This window comes from Capsicum annuum, chromosome 8, assembly GCF_002878395.1.
Source record: "Capsicum annuum cultivar UCD-10X-F1 chromosome 8, UCD10Xv1.1, whole genome shotgun sequence".
Classification (NCBI taxonomy): Eukaryota; Viridiplantae; Streptophyta; class Magnoliopsida; order Solanales; family Solanaceae; genus Capsicum; species Capsicum annuum.
The window spans coordinates 168402848-168426544 of NC_061118.1; the positions used below are offsets into that span (position 1 = coordinate 168402848).

General features: G+C 34.3%; 2 protein-coding genes across 2 annotated transcripts; both read right to left on the reverse strand.

Annotated features, from left to right (window-relative positions):
* Nucleotides 1–5431: 5431 nt before the first annotated feature.
* On the reverse strand, nt 5432–11045 carry LOC107840366 (extra-large guanine nucleotide-binding protein 1). The gene is made up of 9 exons (XM_016684202.2): nt 10367–11045; nt 8927–10264; nt 8695–8832; nt 8503–8607; nt 8232–8417; nt 7596–7770; nt 6891–7132; nt 6627–6790; nt 5432–6231 (listed from the first exon to the last, which is right to left on the reverse strand). The coding sequence occupies exons 2-9, from the start codon at nt 10073–10075 to the stop codon at nt 5637–5639; spliced, it is 2754 nt and encodes a 917-aa protein (XP_016539688.1). The 5' UTR covers nt 10076–10264; nt 10367–11045; the 3' UTR covers nt 5432–5636.
* Nucleotides 11046–16035: 4990 nt separating this feature from the next.
* Nucleotides 16036–18074, reverse strand: LOC107840367 (protein JINGUBANG). Its single transcript, XM_016684203.2, has 2 exons — nt 16951–18074; nt 16036–16850 (listed from the first exon to the last, which is right to left on the reverse strand). The coding sequence occupies exons 1-2, from the start codon at nt 17938–17940 to the stop codon at nt 16458–16460; spliced, it is 1383 nt and encodes a 460-aa protein (XP_016539689.1). The 5' UTR covers nt 17941–18074; the 3' UTR covers nt 16036–16457.
* Between the last annotated feature and the right edge of the window lie 5623 nt (nt 18075–23697).

Below are 23697 nucleotides of genomic sequence, written 5' to 3' on the forward strand. Positions count from 1 at the left end.
TCAAGCAAAGGTCCAAATTCCTATGCCTAAAAGGGTTAAGATGGGACCTAAGGCGGTGGACTGCGTGTTCATAGGATATGCTAAAAGTAGTAAAGCATGTCGATTTTTAGTTCATAAATCCGAACATCTAGATATTAATAAAAATACGGTAATTGAATCAGACAATGCTGAATTCTTTGAAAATATTTACCCGTATAAAATTAGACATGAACAGTCTAGTGGAGGATCTAAACGATCTCAAGATGAACCAAGTGAGAATGTACATAATGAAGAAAATCCAAGACGTAGTATACGTCAAAAAACGTCTACTTCATTTGAATCGAATTTTGTAACATTTCTCTTAGAAAATGAGCCTCAAATATTTAGGGAAGCGATGGCATCTTCGGACTCACCCTTTTGGAAAGAGGCAGTCAATAGTGAGATTGATTCAATCTTAAGCAAACATACATGGTAATTGGTTAATCTTCCTCCCGAAATAAACCTTTAGGTTCTAAATGAATTTTCAAAAGGAAGATGAAAGCGGATGACACTATTGACAAATACAAGGCAAGACTTGTAGTAAAGGGCTTCAAACAAAAAGAAGGCCTTGATTACTTTGATTCATACTCTCCAGTAACAAGGATAACATCGATTCGAATGTTGATTGCCTTAGCGGTGGTATATGATCTCCAAATCCATCAAATAGATGTGAAAACTGTTTTTCTAAATGGAGAATTGAAGGAAGAAATATACATGAAACAGCCTGGGGGTTTTATGGTTCCAGAAAAGAAAAACAACGTGTGTAAACTTATCAAGTCACTATATGGACTAAAACAAGCACCAAAACAATGGCATGCAAAGTTTGACCAAACCATGTTGGCAAACGGATTCAGAATAAATGAATGTGATAAATGTGTTTATATTAAAGACACTCCAAATCAACAAGTCATTGTATGTTTATATGTGGATGATATGTTGATCATCAGTAGAGACATTTCTGATATAAATGCAACAAAATGAATACTCCAGAGCAAGTTTGATATGAAAGACCTTGGAGTTGCAGATGTAATCTTAGGTATAAGAATCCATCGAAATCCACAAGGGTTGGCATTGTCACAGTCTCATTATATCGAAAAGTTACTTGACAAGTTCAAGTATATGAAATTCGATATTGCCAAGACTTCATTGGATGCGAGCTTTGCACTTCGAAAGAATGAAGGTGAAAGTGACTCGCAATTGGAGTACGCAAGAGATTTGGGATGTTTAATGTATATAATGAACTGTACACGACCATACATAGCATGCACTATCAGTAAATTAAGTCGGTACACGAGTAATCCCAACAAAACTCACTGGATGGCAATGAAAAGAGTTTTGGGGTATCTCAAATACACTCAAGATTATGTTTTGCATTATAATAAATATCTTGCGGTACTTGAAGGATATAGTGATGCAAATTGGATCACCGGATCGAACGAAGTAAAATCCACAAGTGGATATGTATTTACTATCGGTGGAGGAGCAGTCTCTTGGAAATCATCCAAACAGACTTGTATTGCTCGCTCTATAATGGAATCTAAATTTATCGCATTGGATAAAGCCGGTGAAGAAGCAGAATGGCTCCGAAATTTCTTAGAAGATATTTCTTATTTGCCCAAGCTAGTGGCACAAGTATGTATACACTGTGATAGCCAAGCGGCAATAGGTAGGGCAGGGAGCATGTTGTACAACGGTAAATCTCGTCACATACGATGGAGACATAATACCATTAGGGAACTTCTCTTTAGTGGAATTATCACTGTTGACTATGTAAAGTCAACGGATAATGTGTCGGATCCACTTACAAAAGGCCTATCTAGAGACGGAGTGGAAAGGACATCCAATGGAATGGGTTTAAGGCCTAGGACAAGTCAGCATAGCAGTAACTCTACCTAGTAGACTGGAGATCCCAAGAGCTAGGTTTAAGGAGATCAAACAAAGTTGTGTCTGACAGGTTCAACATTGTCAATTATCCAACCCATTCTCATGATGTAGACAATGTATAGTAATCAAGGATAAGACTTACAGTGAAAAGTTTTTTAATGATTATCTAAATTTGGCAGATTTGACCAAACAGTTTAATCTATAGGATTGAACATTTAGAGAAATCACCTATGTGAGGGCGAAGTGTAAGCCGCTTCAAGGAGAACGTTAGTAAAGGCCTATTCTCTAAGCTCTCATGAAATCGGGACGTGTTCATGACTAAAAAGAACAAAATCGTGAGAGCCATAAAATGGTAAAAAGCTGGTTGTGTGACGTGTTGTCTAGGTGTACATTAAAGCTCGACGATTCAAAGATATCAAATCTACCGATTGACCGAGTGCATCCGATACATGTTCACTACGGAAAGTTCAAAGGAAAACCCACTTATCCAGATGCAATCAATCTTTGCTTGATGATCACATACTTGTCCGTAAAACCTTTACGAAAATAGCCATTCCCCATTCATGTGGGGGATTGTTGGGTTCAATATGTATGAAAAAGGTGTGAATGGAAATGGAGAGAAAAATGATGGAAGAAAAAAGATATCAATTTAGAAGGTGTACTCCCAAAATTGGAAAGTTCACTAATTTTTCCACATTGGTGAGAGAAGGGAACTATGGAGTGTTTTTAATAGAAAGCACTTACTCCACATGCTAAGTGAGGAAAGAAATAAGAAATGCCTCGCATCGTCGTCGTCGTCGCTCGGCTTCAACTTCGGCTTCGGATCGATCGATGAGATCTATCTTTTTGGACAAAGTTTATTTCACATTAATTTAATCCGAATGCCAAAAGGAAAACACACATGATACACTGCTTCGAATTGATGCAATTGTTCAATGAAATGATATGTCTGTTCAATGAACTGATGTTCTGTTTCGTGAACTGGTATGTCTGTTTTGATATGAATTTTTCTGCAATAAACTCTCTTCTTGTCTTTACAAATACTCTGTGTGATCAGTCAATCTGTTAAGTGAGTTCGACGATATTCTAATTTGAGGTACCGCTACAGTTGGTTTGTTTGGTCATTTTATCCTGGGAGGAAAATTCCGCAACCTCGGGTACAGTGAGGGGAATTATTTCCTTAGGAAAAGTCCATGAATTCGGACGACTTGGCCTTATTCATTTTTGTTTCATCTATTTTCTGAAAAAAAAAAAAAAAAAATACACTTCTTGGAAAGGTCATTTTGATCTTGTGTTGAGGTTATTTGATATACTTGAACTCTAGTTGAAATTGTTATTCTGCATATACAGATTCTGCGTATCCGTAAAAGGAAATAACAAAAGAAATAGGAAAAATGAATAAAAACAAAGTTAGATGCCACCAATCAACACAGCCTACAAAAATATCCTACGTTTTCTTTGGGGAAGCATGCATTATGGAACACTATTTTGTCAGTAGGTTTTACAACTTTCTGCGTAATAGAGTCCCTAGGAAGTCCTCGTGTTGCATCCCACCTTTTATTAGTCGGGCTTCAATGCGGGTACTAGAAATCGAATGAAAACCAAAAAAAAAAAACAAAGTAGAATTCATTTGTGGTCCTAACCTAAGAAACAAACAAGCGTGTCTTTTTCTTTAATAAAAACTTCATTTCAGTAACAAGTTGCAATGCTCTTCCCTTCACTTTTTTGCTTTTGTCTCATTTTATGAAATTATATATTACTCAAATTAAACGTTTCTCAACTAACATGTTGAGGTCGTTTTAACAAAAATCTGTCGTATCCACTCGAAAAAATGAGCATAGCTGGGTTGGTTACTCTGTATATTCATCTTCTCTTGCTCAAACTTGAAGCCATTTACAATTTGTAAAACAACAACATACCCAGTATATTCTTACAAAGTGTGGTCCAGGATGATATGTGTACGCAGTCCATGCCACTACCTTAGAAGTGAGATAGAGGTATCGTTTTCGATAAACCTCCACCTCAAGACAAAAACAGTGTAGAAAAGACATAATGTAGAAACAAAAAACAATAAGGTATTGGTACATCAGATAATAACACAGACAAACTCACAGTTTTTGAAAACTCAATATGAATATTAATAAAACTATTGGATATACTCTCAAACTAAGGCATAAAAAGTGGAGAATATTCTAGTAAAATATGTAATATACCAAGTCTGTGTATCTTGTGGGCAGATTCTGCCTATAGATTTTTTTCTAAACACCACTCAATTCCACCAGGAGCACTCCACCCCCCACCCCACCCAATTACCTTCTGGTTTCATACTATATAAGTAGACACCCTTTTTCACATTTCAATTGCACATCTTAGTTTTACATATTTTCAAGAATACAAAAAGCAAGAGAAAAGAGAAAAAGAGAGGAACTTTTGTCAAGAAAGAAAATGGCAGCAGTAGTTGATGCTTGTGTTTGTGAGATCACAAAGATAAGTGAACAGGTTAGAACCAGAAGCCTTTTCTTGTTGAAGAAGAAAAAATCAGAGGAAAAAGAGAAAGAAAGCAAAAAAAGCAAGAATTCTTCTTCTTCTTCTTCTTCTTATTCAGAAATGGCAGAGAACAAAAATGATAACACAATGTGTGAAGCAACTATGTTCTTGCTAATGGATCGTTTTGCACCTTGTTGATACCATCAACCAACCATCATGTATTTAACTACATGTAGTATGCATATCTATAGCTTTTCTTACATTGTTTTATACTAGCTAGTAGTATGTATAAAAGCTCTTGTGTATGTCATTAGCTTGTGTTTACTCACGGTCTCAAGTGAATCTTTTTGAAAAATATCAGCAGATGGATGCTATAAATTTTTCTGAAAAATCATATACTGTGTGGCCATACAATATATTACAAATTTCCAGTTGTTTGCTGAATTAATATTTGCCAGGACTAGTCTAAAAAGATCAAAGTTGAAGCAAGGACCTATTAGTAAAGAAAATTTAATGAAGCCGTAACTGGTACCCATAGGTAAATCGGTTTTAATTGACCAATCAGAATTGCTTCCCGCGATCTATAATTGCCTCAAAATGTCCTATGTATATTTATATGCTACAGGACCTTTTGACTAACAAAGATGGGGGAAGTGAATCAACAAATGCATGCAAGGAGGGGATATAAATGTAACTCAGGAGGTGCCTGTTTGTTTATAAACATTCATAAGAACAATATCTGGAGACATTATTCTCGAATAAAAACAATAGTGCTACACCCGGAACACTGGTTCTCAGGTTCCAAATCTCCAGTGAGTGACCATAACAATGCCAGTGTTGATGAGAATGCTACGAATAAAGTATACAGAGATTCCAGTTACGATTTCTCTAACGATGCTGTAATGAAACATATGAAGTAAGCGATCTCATTGAGGTTTTTCATTACAAACTGGTTAAGGAAGGGTTTGAGTTATCCGAACAAGACATGAAGTAGGATGAGATTCATAGATATCGCGTACTCAAGAAGGGTTAAACTCCAGTGTACATAGAACCTAAAAAAAATTTATATCATTGAATGACAAATGCCCTTTTACAAGATAGTATCTGCAAATTGCAGAAGAGAACCTCATCTTTGTTGCAGAAGAAAAAAAATTATATTTTTTATTAACTAGGTGCACGAGTAAAGTGTACTACTCTAAAACTATGTACAGCCAAAAGGCAAAGTGTACTCAACAAAAGAATGATAACTATGTTGTTATGCTGGCCTCCAGAGTTGTGCTAGCCTCAGCATCCTCTGTCATCCAATCACGCATTATTTTATGCTTTTCTTCATCCCACTTAAGAATTTCCCTAGTGTATTTAAGAGCTCCATCAACACTATCAGGCTCTAAAGCAGTTAGCTGTGAAACATACAGCTTCTGCTGTGTTATGGAATAATATAGGCGTTTAAACTGCACAGCTATGTAATGATAAGCACGTTGAGCCAACGACGGGTTGTTGTTGCTGGTGTTGCTGTTGGGATGACGACTGATCACTGGATTGAAGTCCTGAAACCATTCACATTCAGAAAGGGGAGCCTGTTCAATTATTTCCTCTAGTATGTCAAACTTGTTCAATAGTAAGAGGCAATGTTTCTGGGCAAAAGATGGATGACTGATGATATTCTCAAAGAGCTTCTTGCTTTCCATCATCTTGTTTGTGCAAATTCCATTGTAGTCCTCCATATACTCGGTGTACTCCGTCAATGAAACACAAAAGATAACGAGGTCAACATCTTCAAACATCTCCAACCACTTGCAGTTTTTCCCTACGCAGCTCGCGTGTACTCTTATTAGTTGGTACCTACATTCGTAAAAGGATGAGTTGATGGAAGGCATATAGAGCACATTCTTACATTTCGAGAATGAAACAAAGTACAACTAACTACTTGAATCAAGAAGCTGCTCCTTGAAAAAGGGAGAAGATCTTGACCACCCTCCCATGTATGCATGTTCATTACTCATCTAATACTGCTGAAAAGTTTGTATAATAATTGTCATGTATCTGATACACATAACTACCAGATTGCTTCAAGTGATAATAAGATGTTCCTATTAAATTGGCATCAGGACAGATCTTTAGCTAACACTTCCCGGACTGCCCTTATGATGTAGCCACCCATAGAAGGTACACTTGTTTCCACCATTTTAGGAATATGAATTTTGTAACTTGGAGAGCGAGAGATAGAGAGCTCTGACCTCATTGAGGATGAATACTGATCAACTGCCTCCATGTAACTATCCTGAGTTGGATTAGGGAACGAAAAGTCCATGCATGCTACCCCATTGGATGAAGTAATGCCCTCCGCATATAACTTATCCATATCAGAAGGGTTGTAGTCTGCCTTTGAAATCTCGACAGCCTACCAAGGACAATAATTTCATAAGTTGTAGGTGGAAACAAAGAGCAGAAAATGATCAATCCCTAACTGAGAATGAGGAATAAGAGAAAGAGTAACCTACATGATCTAAGAAATAATTGGCAACTCTTGGAAGCATTTGTAGCTCATTTCTCCGCTGATACGTTGCCTGAAATGCTTTATGCTTCCACAACTCCTCAACTACGGCTGCGTACTCCCGAGTGGCAGCAGGAAAAATGACCTCCAGATTTCCTAACATCATAGCTTGAAGAAGCCAATCCGAAAAGTTTTTCAGTCTGGGGCTGATGGAATAGATATTCTCTTCTTCAATCAGGTCTGGAAGCACTGTTAGCAAAGATGATACTTAGAATCTAGCTATAGAACTCAAACTCTTAATTTCAAGATACTAACGCCTGATAAAATCAAATGACTTCATAAATACAAGTGATTTGAAACAAAATTCTTACAGTATAGTTAATGAGAAAGCAAAACTCTTACAGTATAGTTAATGAGTATAGCTCTTTGTACTTTTCTTTGTGACAAAAAAGCGTGAAAATAATGTGAATGACTTGTATCTCAGGAGTCAAAGAGCTAAATTCAGAATAGTAAATAACATAACCATAGCAGCACTAGATCAACATATCAACGGTCATTAATATAGATCACTCTCTGTACTGCTCAACGTTGGCATAAAAGGCAGTGCAGATTTAAGTGGACAAACAGGTGAAATGACATTTCTTAAGAATTAGAGAGAAAAGGTAACAGAAAGCTCAGTTCAAAGGTTAGGAACAACTATTAAATTCGATACCTGAAGGGCCAGGTTCGTCAAGCCATTTTTTCCTCATTTCAACATGGTACTCCTCTTCAAATTTTTCACGTCCTTCGAGGAGTATGGCAATATATCTGTACAAATTTCTTTGGATCGTGTATGTAATGTTCTGATGCTCTTCTTCTGAGAAAGGAACGCGATATACAATTTTGGCCTGAAGTAGAAACAAACGCCTGCCTTAGCAACATATGTTATCTAAAATCACTCATCCTCTATACATCTTATGTGATATAAATGCATCTAATCAGAAAACACATATTTTCATTCAGAATATTATAACTGAATATGTAATCAAATCCACTACTTTGGTTCTTATTATTAGCATAAGCCAGGAGAGACTACAATGGTAAAGCCTAAAAGTTGCAGTTTTGACGTCATTAGTAACCACATCATGCATTCCATTTCTGATCTAGCACAACTATGTAAATAACCAGCTTATATATGCGATTCTGATGAATATTAAGATGCCGAGAAGCTCATTTAGAACAGTGCAGACCAGAAAATGCAATCTTATGCATTGTGCACAGATTTAGTTCAGCTGGCTATCAACCACGGATCCAAAGAAACATAGAGAAATGTCTTCTTTTTAAGTGAATTGTTCCACCCATATTGTACCTGTTTGAACAGAGTACTTGTTCCCGATTGATCACAACCAGCAAGAAGTAGTTTATTCAGTTTTTTGCTATCTGTGCTGCGTGAGTCACCTGCACCCAATCCACTTCCAACTTCTTCATCGGAAGAATTTGCAGACACGGGAGGAATAGGCAATCTCAAAGCAGCGCAAAACAGCTTGTGTGTAGTCTGCAAAAAGATCACGATTATCAGAGAGTATGAGAAAAAGTAGGCAAACTGGTCAAATGAAGTGAAGAGATGGACAAAAACCAACCTTGTCCCATATTTTTCCAACCACATTGTTCATACCCTCTTCCTGGCAGGATCCGTCAGCACTGAGCCAAAAGCAAACGTTTCCTTCACAGTTTATTCCTGCCAGCTGAAATAATTTTACAGCATGCTAAGAACTCCGACCTCAAGCATTCATAATTTCAGAAGACTCAATTAATTAGTTAAGACGTCAAACCTTCAACATATACAGCTCTGCTTGTGTAATTTCCCGGCCGTTTATCAGAATATTTGTGTTCCCCTTGCTAGCATCTCTCTTAATTGTATCACCAACAGCTAGTTGGGGAGAAATTATCTGACAAGGCTTATGTCCCTCCTGTTTTATCAAGCCAAAGAAAAAAAATTCAGGCAAACAACACCATTAAGGTTTCAATGCAACAAAAAAAAAAAGAGTTGGATCTAACGCTCACCTTTCCCCAGAATCCAGCCACTTTGTCATACCAGTACTTCCCTGGTCTCAACTTCTTTGGTGGATATGCACAGCTTAGCAAGTCGACCAACTCTCTAAGGGAAAGACATCTACCATTCACGCTCACGAGATGGGGTGGAAGCTGATTAGCTTGACATGACTTCTCCAATTCCATAATCTCATTCATTTGCCATTTACTTAGCAGCCTTTTAAGCATTGCAGAACACTTACCTAAAGAATCTCGTTTTGATTCAATAATACGGTAACCAATGCAAGTAATACATTTTCTTCCTTCTGGCATTGCCCCCATTGCTCTCAACACACAATTGATACAATACTTTGCACCACAAACTATGCATACTTCCCTCTCAGTGAATCGTTTCCCTCTATGACACCGAAAACACTTCTTGGAATCACTGCTCACAATTGGTTTTTCGGGAAACATTCCTGGCTCCTCTTCATCACTGTCGGTAGAAACATCACTTGATTGAATTTCACCGAAAGTAACAACTGCTGTTCTGTTACCTTGGTTGACAGCAACTTCATCAGCATAGTCTTCCACCTCTTCACAGGACAATACTTCGCAGGAAAGATCTGGAGAGCTCAAAATTGGTTCCTCATAGTCTAAGCCAACAGGGTTCGATTCACTCACAAATCTTACTTCTTCCTTGCATTCATCTACCAGGTCCTCAACATCCGAACTTCCTGACAGTTCACGGGAGTTATCATGACTGTCAGAAAATCCTAACGTACCAGAACTTTCAATTCCATCTGATGCTCTATAGCAGCCATGATCATTCTCAACATATTCTGATTCTAAGGTGGAATCTTCATTATCAACACAAACAGAAGTTACTACAGAGTCTAAATCTGACTCCTTTAACTTCTGATTCTTGATTGATTGAGGATCCCTCTTGACTATTGGTTCAATAACTGGTAATGACAAATTTTTACTCAAAATAGCAGCAGTAGCAACTACTGAAGCAGTTGGAATCCGGTGTACATCAACCGGAACCACCTTAGGAATGTCATAACTAACAGGAGGACCAGAATACTCCTCAGCAAAGGAGTATTCTACATCAAACTCCTCCTGATTATCCTCCTTTTTTGAGGTAGAAACCTGGAAAAGACTTTTCAAGACTGCTGCCATAGTTGATAACTCTATCCTAATCTCAAAACCCCATCAACCACAATTTCATCAAAAGACAGAAACTTTCTTGATTACACCAAAAAAGGGTACTCAACAATAGTAATCAACTGCTGATTACACCCCCAAGAAAAAAACTGTTTCTTGATGACCCTAAAAAATCCTGTTTCTTGATGACCCTTTTGCTCCTTCCTATTTTGGGGGGAAAAAAGGGATAAGAGCTTAGAAATGGAAACTGAAAAATACAGTAATTGCAATATAAGAAGAATTAATAATCTTGAACTTGAGTCTTACCAGTATCCAAAAGGGGTACTTGAAAGTTGTGTCAACTGATGATTACAGGCCTGGAAAACTGTTTCTTGAAATACCCAAAAATCAAAAATATGAACTTTTTTTTTTTGTTCTTTCTGTTATTGGAAGATAGAAAGCTAAGCTTGAGATTTGAGAATGAAACTGAGAGATTCAATACTAATTAGCATACAAATATAATGTGTTTATTCTGTTGTTCAAACTTGTAAGTCTTAGCAGTAGGACATCAAGACTGGAGACTACAAAAAAGTCTTGCAATTCTTTTTGCGTAGACCATTTCTTCCTCCCAATTCGTCAACTCACTTTTTTCTTGATCAACGCGTTTAGTAAACATTTCCAAGAAAATAGTCTGAAGGATTTTATATTATTCTTATTTTTTTGCCTAAATTTGAACTTTGAATTGGTCCAAAACTTAGCAAACTTCTTTGACAATAAGGGGGTATGAGATGAAATAGAGGGGTATTTCTGACAATTGACTTGAAAATTTGGCGCTGCTTCCATAACATCTCAGTGGAATCACCCATCAAAATATGCCCTGCAACTAAAAAAAAAATAAAAAAAAAATCAATATATTCCATATAAAAAAAAACATCAAAATACAAAGCCTATTTTGATATTTTTTTTAAAATGGCATAAATTGATTCTTTTTTTTAGTTGCAGAAGATATTTTGATTCCGGGTTCATCTTAGTGCATGTGAACAAGACTTTGAAGTTTGTTTTGGCATAAAAAAGAGTTAGCAGCTTGGAATCTGAGTAATCCTAGATTAGGTGAGGGCCTGCCTTGTCTTCCTTATTTTTGTTTTATCTATGAGTTTTAAGGATTAATTTTTAAATTTAAATGTTTGATAACTAAAGGAACAACATTATTAGGTATAAGTTGCAATCTTTGGTACCTTATTATTATAATGAAAAGCTAAAAAATTTATATTGTTTGAGACTAATCAAAAACTAATTTTTAATAATAATAATAATAATAAAGTAGTTAGTTTTTCGGGGTTAGATGAAGCAGCAATCACGTGGTTGACCCGCCGGTTAATTAGGAACCAAGTCCTTGTTCTTAATTTTTCTTTATTTATTTTGATTGAGTTAATTACAAGTTCCTTCAATCCAATTAAAACTTTGAAGTTAGTTTCACCAAGCCAACCTGTTAGGCAAGAATGTTTTATACATCTCAAATCACATTTTTCTATTTTTGTTTATGATATATTTTGATGTTTAAAAATTTGTATTTTTTAATTTTGGTGAGATAATTCATAATCACCTAAATATTTATGTCTCGTTTTAGAAATTTCACAAAATAATTTTATTTTTTCTTCATAAATTTCATGCTCAACTGAAAAAAAAAAAAAAAAACATATAAAATGGGACGGTATTACGTGGGTCAAAGGAAAATTGGATCAAGTAAAAGAATTGTGCTGGCTATTTCCAGGATTCTTCTGCTTTCTTTTCTCATTTTTTAGTGAAGAAAAACAAGAAACGTAGGACCTATGTATGTGCACTGGTCACAAGAATAGCATATTTGTCCAAGTTTGTGTAAAACACCAATCACTAGAATAATGTTCTTGTCATGTTGGTACACAAACAAATTAACCTTTTATCAACCTCTTATCAGTTTTCTTTTTTTTTTCTGGTAACCATGTAAAGTATCGTTAACCAACAAAATAATACACCTAGAGAGTTCTTACCCTTTAACCGTCTCAAGCAGTACTAAGGGTAAGCCTCAAGTAGTCTATTTACACTTCCATCAATATCTATGAAAAAAAAGAAGGAAAAAATACACCAAATACAAAAAATTTGATTTATGAACTCTCTACTAATCTGTGCTTTCTTTGAATTACTTAATAATTTTATTCTATGTACTATTTCCTCTTTTATCTGCCTAATCACTTCAATTATTATCAAGCTTTTCTGCTGGAACAACTTCCAGTTCCTTGCCCTCCACGTGTGGTAGATAGTTGTTTTAATTAACGCTGCAACCACCTCTTTTTTGAACTTCTTCCAGTGTTTCTTCTTTATGTCATGAAGCATTTGCTGCACAATACCATATTGAAGTGTAATATTGATCAACAACAATAAATCAGCTAGAATTGTCTTGTACCAAGTACACTCTGCAAACAAATGGTTGTTGGTTTTCATAACTTGTGCATCACATAAGCAACATATAAGATCTGGGACTACCATCTTAAGCCTTAACATCCTTTCCTTAGTTAGTAATCTCCCCTTCTCTATTAACTATGTGATCATCCTATGTCGAGGTTGAGCTACAGCAGTTCAGATGAGCTCAGCAACATTATATTCTGCTTTTTTTGTGCTACTATCAATTGCAAACAACTACTTGTAATGGTTTGCAGTGAGCTTATATACATTCCCAGTATACCAGTCCTTCATTTGATCCTTTAGGGAATTTAACTTCCTCCAATACCAACTACTATCTTGGGGTGCTCTATGCTCCCAAAAAGTAGTTGCATCTTGTACTTGCGTAGCTCGACTTGGCTCAAGTTCAGCAAAATCAGATTATTTTTATTTAAATAAGAATTGACTTGAAATGTAGACAGGTATTAGTTAAGTATTTATTGTAAATATCAATCAGAATCTCACACAAGTGACTGTTAGGCTAATAAAGGAGTTATTGGTCCGAGAAGAAGCCATAGGGTTTGAAGGCCTTCAAAATGGATGCAAGCGTGCAAGTTAAAAAGGACGAGGGTCTAGCAACAAAAGGTTATTTATGCATATTACATTGTAGCTAACAAAGTTAGTTATACCTTCATCTACATGCTATGTTTTAGTATCTCATCTCCTCCATTTCTCGTATCCCTAGCAATCGTATCATCACCACTTCAATTATTGGTTAATTATTTCGTTGTTGTTTGTTACGATTAGAGTTGTTAATACGGATCGGTCCAGCCCATTTGGGCTAGCCCACGCAAACTTTATACTTTGACGAGTCAGGCTGAGCTGGCTCATCAACATAACAGGTCAGAAAATAGCAAGTCCAACCCATCAAACTGCGGGATGTGGTCCTCCACGGGCCAGCTCACTTTTTAAAATATATTATTTTTATATTTTAAATTAAATTTTAAAATGTTAATTACATAAATATTTACAATATAATATTATATGAAGTTACTACTTGTTAATCAAATCTCAAATTTACAAAAAAAAATCTAATAATTCGTAAAATTGAATAACTTTTGACACAAAATTCAAACCGAATAGAGATGCTGAAACCAAACGAAACAGTTAATGAGTAATAATATAGCTTGCTAAATAGCAATATTAATCTGATTTTGTTTTAATTGATCACAATAAAACACAAAAAAATATCAATATTTAGTTTATAAAAAGTGAAAATGAACTATTAAAAAGAAACTCTCATGACACTTATGGCGTGTTCAACATCACCATGTCATCTTCATCAAACATATTTGATTCTTTAAAAAAAATTGTATTTTATATTTTACTTATTTATATATTTCATAAACATAATTAGGATTTAAATGATAAAAATAGACTTTGGGTTTGGACTCCTCTTTTTATTCTTAGTACTTTATTTTATTTTGTATAAATAACATAAATACCAATCCTTTTGAAAGTAATTACACTCTCTCCCACTTTTTTAATTACTTTACTCTCTCTCCCTATTAATATACATAACATAACCGACATATACATAACATTCTATGTATATGGTGGGATTTTTGTAATATATTTAGAGAGTTAAGATTTTTTGTAATATTGGAAACATAAGTTGTGTATTTGTGTAATTTTTAGTTTTATTTTTTATTTGATCCACGGACCAATGCTCAAGCCCCACGGGCCAACGAGCTTAATGGGCTGGGCTTAAAAATTCTGTCCGTAAACCGACTGTAAAAATCGTAGTCTAACCCTATCAAATAACAAACTGGACTGGGCCAGTCCAACGGGTCTGGCTCATATCTATGGCTCTAGTTACAATTTACCCACGAAACAAGGAAATGGGGAGCTAGCCACTAGGCCAGGACAATCCAAGCCCAACAAAAAGGAATCTCAATTCAAGCCCAATACAAAAAGGCTAGTCCAATACAATAGCTAGTTGGAGATTAAACAAGGCCCAAGATAGAGGACTTTTGAAGAACAACTGGAAGCCCAAGAATAAAAGGATCCTCATTCTCCTTCTTTATGTGTGTGTCTTTCTTTTTAGAAAAATAACTTATCAGTATAATTCCGAGTTTAGCTACGCTACGTTTGCCCTCTCATATCATGTGAAAGAATTCAATATTTGAGTAACGTGTTTAAACGTTGAATGGAATTTTTCAACCTTTACATAAGATGTGGGATAATATATGCTAATTAGGAAAAGGAAAGGCAATTCCAACAATTCAAAAACACAAGATAAATAATTTCAATCTGTACGTATTAAATAATGTTGTTGAGGACTTAGATTTTCTATGTTAGGTGTGCATTGAGACTTTCAGCTATTAGAGGTAGCTTTGGAGCCATTATGCAATGGGAACCCATGGGCCAACCAACCAAACATTTATTGCACTCATTCTTATAATACTAACTTAAATTTATTTTTTAAAGAAAAAATTAAGTTTGTCAAATGGTTGTGCTTTTCTTTAGAAAAAGAATATTTGAAATTTGTCGATATAATTTTTGAATTCACATTAATAAATCAACTAGGAGGAAGGTAAAAGTGCTCATTTCGTTCAAAGCTTCTAATGATGCCCACCGACCCTTTTCACTGGCTAATTTTGTAGTATTTCTTATTAAGTTACTAGTTTTTAAAAATTCAATTTTATGTTCAGTTGCATTGCTATTTTGACTCCAATATTAACTAGTGAATTATTTAACTCCTGAACAACAAAAAGATCCACTTTTTGATAATTAATAATATCTCCTTAGGCCATATTGCTACTTGTAAATTACTCTAGAGAACCAGAAAGTATGACTTACCTTGCTTCTTTATTAGCAATTCTTATGCTTTTAGTGTCTACCACATCTTTAATTTATAGGCTCAGCCAACTCTAGTCTCTAGGTGGTCCTCGACTAGACTTCTTAATGCAGGAATCAGAAACAAAATACCAACAAATATTATATAGAGTTTAACTTAAATTATGGAGTAGCAACTGAAATCTTTGCATTAAAAGGAAAAAAAAAAAAAAAAAAGGAAATCTGATTCTAAGTTGTAAAGCAAATGGCCTAAAAAATTAATATTTCTCGATAAGGCTGATTGATTAGGGTAAAATACATTAACGGATTATAAAAAAATCATTTTTTGTTCGACAGCGTAATTTAATCCATTACAATTAAGTCTACTCTTAACACCAAAATGCTCAAGAAAATACGTGCAAATAGAGAATTGCTAAGAAAATTGGAGACAATTATTACTTATGTTTTCTTGTGTTTATACATGAATAGCTGAATTCAGCTCTAGTAAGAATTTTGTTTGTCTTTAATCTTTCACTAGCAAACCTTTTATACATATCTTTGCGCTATGAATTAACACACATTTATGGATTATGCTGATTCAATAGTTATAAGCACCCCCAAAAAGAAAAAGAGATTGATTATAGTGCGGCGGGAAATTATAACTCTTCATCCTTGACCAAAGTTTTGAATTCGAATCTTGAAAATATAGAGTTGTTTTCCGAAGTAGTCAAGTCTCCAAATAGTTATGAGCGAAGAAATACAAACTTGTTCATGAATTGTAACAATGAAATTACAGAACTTGTTCCTCAAATCAAACAAAGTGTTTCCTTGGATGATTGAGGACTTTCAAACACTTTGTTACTTGAAATTTACAAGACAATCATTTAGCAGACCACAACCAAATGTGGAAACTATAGGAGAAAAAGAAAACAACGAATGTACTTGAGTAGTAATGTTTTTTTTTTTTGGTGAAAGAGTAGTAATGTTAGTTCTTCACTGCTTCTGTATTAACGTTCCTTCGTTATGAAGGTTCTGCTCACTGGTCCCCCACCGTCCTCTGACCGGTTTTTTAACGGTTAGTTTTCGTGACCAAACTCCTAAATTAGCATCCCCACACGGCAATTGACATTCGGTGTTCCGCCTCTGTATTGTTATTGTGATTTCTTCACATCTCCTCGTAGCCACTAAATCCGTGCTCAGATAGTCTCCAGACCTTAACGGAATTGTCCAAACTCCCACTATACACCCTCCAATAATATTTGTCACTTTTCTTCTCCACCGGAGCTTCATCTTCAGTGTCATTTGAATCTTCTTCGACTGTCAAGCACTTAACGGGGCCGTTGTGTCCTGTTAACACCGTTACGCAACTGTGAATACCGCCCTCTTCCCTTCTCCACACACATATGGACTTGTCAGCTGATCCACTCAATACAAGATTACCAGCAACAGCAACGCACAGTACCGCTAATTTATGACCCCTCAGCGCACCTCCGTACTCTAAAAAATGCTTCTGTCGCTCCCAGAAATTCACTAGTCCATCAGAGGATCCGGCATACACCTATCAACACATAATATAACAAAAATAATAAGAACTGCGTTCTCTCATATAACATGGACATCGTAATGAAATAAGTAAATAAAAGTGTATTCTCTCCTACCGTTGCTGCATCAACATTTACGGCCAACGAAGTAACAGCATTGTCCTGTTTCAACAGTGTTTCCAGGAGGACATGTTTTGCACTATTCCCAACTAATTCTCTTCTCCAAGCTTTAACCGTCCCGTCTGCTGAGCCAGTGAAAACCAACCCGTCAAATCCAACGACGACAGAATTAATAGCATCTTGATGAGCATTGATAGATTCGAGGCATTTCGAATCAGATAATCTCCAAACTTTGAGTGTTTTATCCCAAGATCCAGAATAAAGCAATCCTCGTTCTTTATCCAAACTCATACAAGAGACAGCATCAAAATGCTTAATCCAAGGAACGTTCCGATTTCGTCTTACTTCAACATAGGCTTTAGGATTAATTGAACTCTTCAAATAATCTCTTACGGTAGGTAAACTACCAACACGCTTATACGCTTTTCTCTTCTTGCCCAAAAATTTCCACACCCGAATTTTTCCATCTTGATGTCCTGTGAAGATCTTATCTCCGCAAACAACAATGGCTTTTACTAATCCACTTTGACATTTGAACCCGGAATACTCCTTCAAGTTCTTCCAAACTCGAATATTTTTGCTGTCTGATCCCGTATACAGCAAATCCCCAGATGCAGCTAGTGAATATATATGCCCTTCTTCACGAACAAGAGATCCTATGAGACCATTTTTGCAATCGCTGGATTCTGATTCTTCCGAGGAATCGTGGAGTGGCTGATGAATCCAGGGTGATTTTACATAAGGAGAATTTGATTGATTCCATGGAGACATGAAATAGTTAGGAGAATTGGTAGTAGTTGAGGTGTAAAAAGAGGATGTTCTAGGTGGACTTGGAGCAGAAGAAGCATTGCTACTTCGAGCTGAATTGCTATTGCTTTCGTCGTGGTCACTTATTGGATCAGAGTATAAAAGGGTACCGAATTTTGTTCTTCGAAAGCTCTCTTTCTGTAGCAACATTGCTCCCATACTATTATTTTTTCTCGTCATTATAGAAAAGTTAGAGATGAATTGTTGAGTTGAAATTATTTGAGTAGATATTTGATAAAAGTAGAATAAATGTGGAGCTTTGTGAATAGTGAGAGATAGAGAAATGGAAGGATGAGAAGAAGATAATATATGCAAATAATGGAAGGGGAGGGTGAGATATATATATAAGCAGTGGGGGTGGGGGGTCGGGGTGCGGGGGTAGGGGGACACGTGGGAGTATGATACGTGAGGTTTAAGAAGAAGGAAAAGATCGTTTACATGTAAGAAGAGATACTCAGAACTAAGACACATCACGTTTTTTCGTTAAATCACCTTCTAATTCCATATGCTATATCAATTTTATAAGTTAGACACTTTTACTTACATATTTGTCATTTAAACCTCTAAATTTATAAAAAAAAAATATTTTAAACACTTTTTTAATAAATGTAATACACTCTTGCCACGTCAACTACCATGTCATCCTCCATATCATTTTTATATATAAAAATATTAAACATTAAAATATATAAATAAATAAAAATAATCCCCCCACCCCCACCTTCTTCCTGTCTTCTCTCTCTTCCCCTTTTCTTTCTCTTTCACCGATTCTTCTCCTCCTCTCTGTCTTTCTTCTTCTGTTTCTACTCTCTTTCTTTTCTCTTCTTCTTTTCTTCTCTTGTGTTTTCTCTTCTTTTCTTTATTCTACTTGTAATGAATCAAAAAATGCAATTAAAATTGTTAGATTTTATAAAAATAAAATCATATAAATTCAATATTCATCATATCCATTTTATATATTGAATATTTTAGTTATTTGATGTAAAATTTTATTTTTATTTTTTGTTAGCAGATGATTCTATGGTAAAGTAATGAACATCTTTGATTGTATTCTTTTCTTGAATTTATTTAATCGATTACATTAAGAGTAACTTATATCTTTGAGATTTTGTTAGTAGATTATGATTCCATGGTAAAATTGAAATGAAATTGAAATGTGAAGTTTTTTTAAAAAAAATTGATTCCATAGTGTTTGATTTGAATTGATTCCATGATTTTTATGATGCTGCAGTGAGGTGGGGTGGGGTGGAGGCGGAACACTAGTTTGGTGATAGTTGTGTTGCTTGGAGAGGATGGAAGACGGGGTGGAAGAATGCAGAGAGGGTAGAGGAGGGGGGAACGGGGTGGGGGACGGGAAGGGTGTTGGATGAGGTGGGGAATAGTGATGGACTGATGGATGGGGTTGGGGGTGATGGTGGACTGGACTAGTGGATGGGGTGGGGGGCGGTAGTGGACTGGTGGAGGGGGGGGGGGGTGGGGGGGGAGGGGGGGGGGGGTTGGACGGGGCTGGGGGAGGGGAGGGTTTTTTTTATTTTATTTTTTTAAAATATTATTTTTAAAATTTTTAAAAATATTTTTAAAATTAAAAAGATGAAAAAAATTTAAATTTTTTTTTTTAATTTTTAAAATTATTTTTAAATTTAAAAAGCTGAAAAAATGTGCCTCTCTCTCATACACGCGCGACTACACGCATTTTAGCCTAGTCAGCACTTTTAATGCCACATAGATTAAGTCAACGGTCAAAGGGTTTAAAATGTTGAATTTTATTGAGTTGAAGGGTTCAGATGACAACCATGTAAGTAGAAGTGTTCAACTTACAAAACCGACATTGTACAGGAGTTCAGAAGGTCATTTTGCCAGAAATAAATATACGAATTATGTATGTGTTGAAGCGAGTTTGAATGTACTCCTTACTTTCACGTGCCTAAAATCAATTAACTCTGTCGAGAATAATTTGAATTTAAAATTTCATGAATATCAATTTATTTCATCAATAGTAGTTATATCGTTGAATTAGAAAGTTTAAATTATAATTATATATATGCACGACGTAAAAAATATAAAAGGTAATTATAAATGAGTTTAATTATGTATAATATATGTAAAATAGTTTTACAAACTAAGGTAAGCTTTCATAACAAAAAAAGTTATTTTTAATTAAAAGTAAGATAAATTACTCATTACATAATGTAATCTCATTGCAACTTAATAACTTAAAATAAATAATAAATTATACCAAGTTAATTTTTATTAATAATGTAAAAATTAGTATTATACTGTCAAAAGCAAATAATTCATTCAGGTGATTTTTATTTTTTTTTTGTCTCTTTGATTGGCTTGTGTTAGACGAGATATATGTTTGGTGCCAGTTAAGGAAACGTTGAATTCTAGAAATAGCAACGTGGAAGGATAAGAGTTTAAAATTTAAATGTTGAATTTTAAAAGTCGAAATGACCAAGTTATTTTCGACATGTTTTTTTCCTTCTTAGGAAATTAAAAGGGAATACGGGTAATTATATTGACTTTGAAATAGTCTGAAGAATTGTAGGCTAATAATTGTATATGTGTTTTATTTTCTTTAATTCTCATAATTTAGTCAGCTCATGTTAATAGTCGTTTAATTTTGCTTAATTACCTAGCACAATGATTTTCCCAAAAAAAAAAAATGGAAGGACTATATTTCCTTTCATTTTGTACAATTTTGATTAGTATAATTTATTCAAAACTTTTGTTTGTTTTATATATTATACTCTGTTTGTTTCATTAAATGAAGGAGTTTCCATGCAATATTACGGGCTCAAGGCTTCAAATTATTCTGAAATCTGAAATAATGGTGGCTAGATATTCAACTATTTAGGCTGTTACTCATAAACAGTTTTGACTTTTGTACAAATTAGCCTTTTGGTAATAGAAAGTTTCCTTTTGAAATTGAAAAAAAAAAGAAAAAGTTTTGGAAATTGAGTTCAATTGGCGTAAAATTTTGATTTCAAAGTTCAAAATACGGGCAGCAGCTTGATCAATAATTTGACCTTTATGAGAGCTGTACGGAAATAGAATCAAAGTCGAATATATGAAAATTGCGCCGTATAAAAAATTAAGAAGAAGTATAATGTAAATAGTGTTACTGTATTCTAATTTATCTCTTTACCTAATATTGGTATCGTGTTTAAAATATACTCTTACCAAGGCTGCTAAACAAAGGGCTTTCCAAGTGTGAAAAAATTAAGGTGTTCAAACTGTTAATTCGTCAAAATTAAAACTTCAGAAATTTTGCTTAAATCAAATTGTTCAAACGGGCAGAATTTCCAGTTAATAATAACTGTCATGTTGCAATAATAATAATTGGTAAAATTGTAGGCGGCAAAATTAATTTATTAAATCATAATTTGCTCAATTCACCTTAAGTTTGGATTGATTACTAATTTGCCTCTTAGTTCAGCCTATTAAAATTTGAATTGATATCTTGTTAAAATTAATTCATAAAAATCTTATCAAATAGCTGTATTTGACATGTTATATAGTCATAATAATAATAATAAAAAAATACTTTTAAATACTAGAAAATAAAAGAGAAAATACCCAATTACTCCCTGAACTATATCCAAAAGGATTATGTCACACCTCAACTTAAATGAGATCCTATTACCCAGAACTAATTAAAAGTGAAATTTTCATCCCATTAGTGTCTATGTGGCACAACACACTGAAGTATCCACGTAGGCACACGTGTGTGCCACTTATATGGCAGATAGACACTAAGGAGGTGAGAATGTTCAGTGGGGTAATAGAACCCTATCCTTTTTTAGTATAATTGAGGGAATAATTTGATATTATCTCTTAGTAAAAAATGATCAGATTAAGTTATATGACCATATTTTAACACATTTCAGTTGTAACAAATTTTGAATAACTCATTAATCCTCTTGCTTATTAACTCAATCCATTCAACACAACTCGCTCAATTACTTGCCATTTGCCAGAGTATAAATCTAGCTATTGAGCATAGAAATTGGACGCAAGAAAGACATGACGGCGTTCCATCATACAGTTGAACGAACCAAACGAATTGATGAGCCTTGTCTCCTAGATGACAAGGACCCAGCCGCCACGTTAAGTGCTCCTTATCACACTCACCCTACTGTTTCTTTAATGGAAATAAAATAAAAATAATATACATCTTAATTTATTATATTTATACAAAACTTTAATTTTGCAAAGTAATTATGTAAATTTCAATTAATTAGGTATCTTTTTTGGATATATTGAAGAGCTAAATTATGTATTTCGATAGATTTAAGATCGAAAAAATATATAGGGAGCTAATTGTATTTTTATAAAGAAAATAAATATTTTTGTTGAATGTATTATGCATCTCAATAGATCCGAAATCGAAAAAAATATATATATCAAAAGTTAATTATATATCTTTATAAAGAAAAAATTATATCTTCGTTGGATATATGAGAAATTAAGTATGTATCTTGTGGACTCAAATTAAAGATATTTAATAATTATATAAAATATTACTAAAAATTTTGCATTATCAAGCTGCAAACATGCAAAGTTTAGGTTGTTTTTACTTGTTTAATGTCATCAACTTGACACGTGGTGTAAACAAAGGCCATGGGTAGAGGTGGTTCATTTTGACGTCAGCATGACGTACATTACGGTTTTTGGTTGGTGCCAGCTGTCCTCATATTAACGGCAATATGAATAGCATTTTGCATCCAAAATATCCAATGAAGAGGGGCTTCAACTTATAACTGACACCTGCCTTTATGCCAACGACCAATTTCTACATCATACTTCTGCAAAATGTCGTCATATTATAATATCCAGAGTAACAATAAATTATTCTTTATTTCAAGAAAATTATGTCTAAATGAAACTGTTACGTAAATGGGGACGAAGGATGTATTATTAAAAAAGGGAACGTTTACATTGTTGTGTATTAAGATGAATTTTGTACCTTTTGGCTTCATGCAATTGACATTGACTTGATTTATTTAAGGAAAAAGTGCACTACTTTTTGAATGTTTGGGTTGAATTTCTACATAAAGTTAAAAAGGTTTCAATAAACAAAAAGAAATTTGGTCGATGAATGAAATATTTGTTATATTAGGCTAAAACAGACTTTGAATAACGTACATAAAATGGTATGTGGAATTAAAATGGTTGTTATTTCAAGGATTAATAACTTAACTTTATACAACATAGTTTTCTTTTCTTTTCTTTTTACAACCTTTTGTGAATATTTATGTGTATTTATTTTTTATTTAGGTAACTTGCAAAGTTTTTCATTTATCATGTTAATGTATAGAATTTAAGTTCATTGATTAGTTAAAGAGGTAAGAACAACAATATAACAAGTCGTTAATCACGCTGCCATCAAAATGTGAAACTAAATGTTGTGAGTACTTTAGAGTAACAAAAACAATTAAGTGTTTGCTTTCTTTGTCATAGGTTTTGGTGAAGTGATTTCATGTTCAAAGATTGATTGGAATTAGGTTCACTTGTCCATTTCAAGTAGTTGCCCCATCTAAATATAGATATATAGTACGTGGTAGCTCATGGAACAATCCCCTATTTATGAGTTTCCTCCTCTACAATAGTTAATAACTTAATATTGATGAAGTACCAACATCTTTCTTTTTCTTATTTTAAGGAAAGTCCACAGGATATATATAACAACACTTTTTCGTCCTACCATTTCTTTGAATTTATTTTCCTATCATATTCATAAATAATCGTAAGTACTCTTTTTCTCTTAATCAGATCAGGCATTCAAGGTAAGGTGTTGATGCAACTTACTGTTATCGACTTTATTTGAATTCAATATTTTTTATGCAATGCATAAATTAATGTAAAATTCATTAAAATGTACCCACTCTTTTACTCTTAATCAAACCAGGCCTCGAGGAAAGGTGCTGATGCAAC

Excerpts from the sequence above, each read along its gene's own strand:
- LOC107840367 (XM_016684203.2), bottom strand. The coding sequence starts at position 17,940 with ATGACGAGAAAAAATAATAGTATGGGAGCAATGTTGCTACAGAAAGAG. Across the intron at positions 16,851-16,950 it reads TAAATGTTGATGCAGCAACG|GTGTATGCCGGATCCTCTGA; the intron begins GTAGGAGAGAAT and ends ATGTGTTGATAG.
- LOC107840366 (XM_016684202.2), bottom strand. The coding sequence starts at position 10,075 with ATGGCAGCAGTCTTGAAAAGTCTTTTCCAGGTTTCTACCTCAAAAAAG. Across the intron at positions 7,771-8,231 it reads CAAGTACTCTGTTCAAACAG|GCCAAAATTGTATATCGCGT; the intron begins GTACAATATGGG and ends TTTCTACTTCAG. Across the intron at positions 7,133-7,595 it reads TGACGAACCTGGCCCTTCAG|TGCTTCCAGACCTGATTGAA; the intron begins GTATCGAATTTA and ends CTTTGCTAACAG.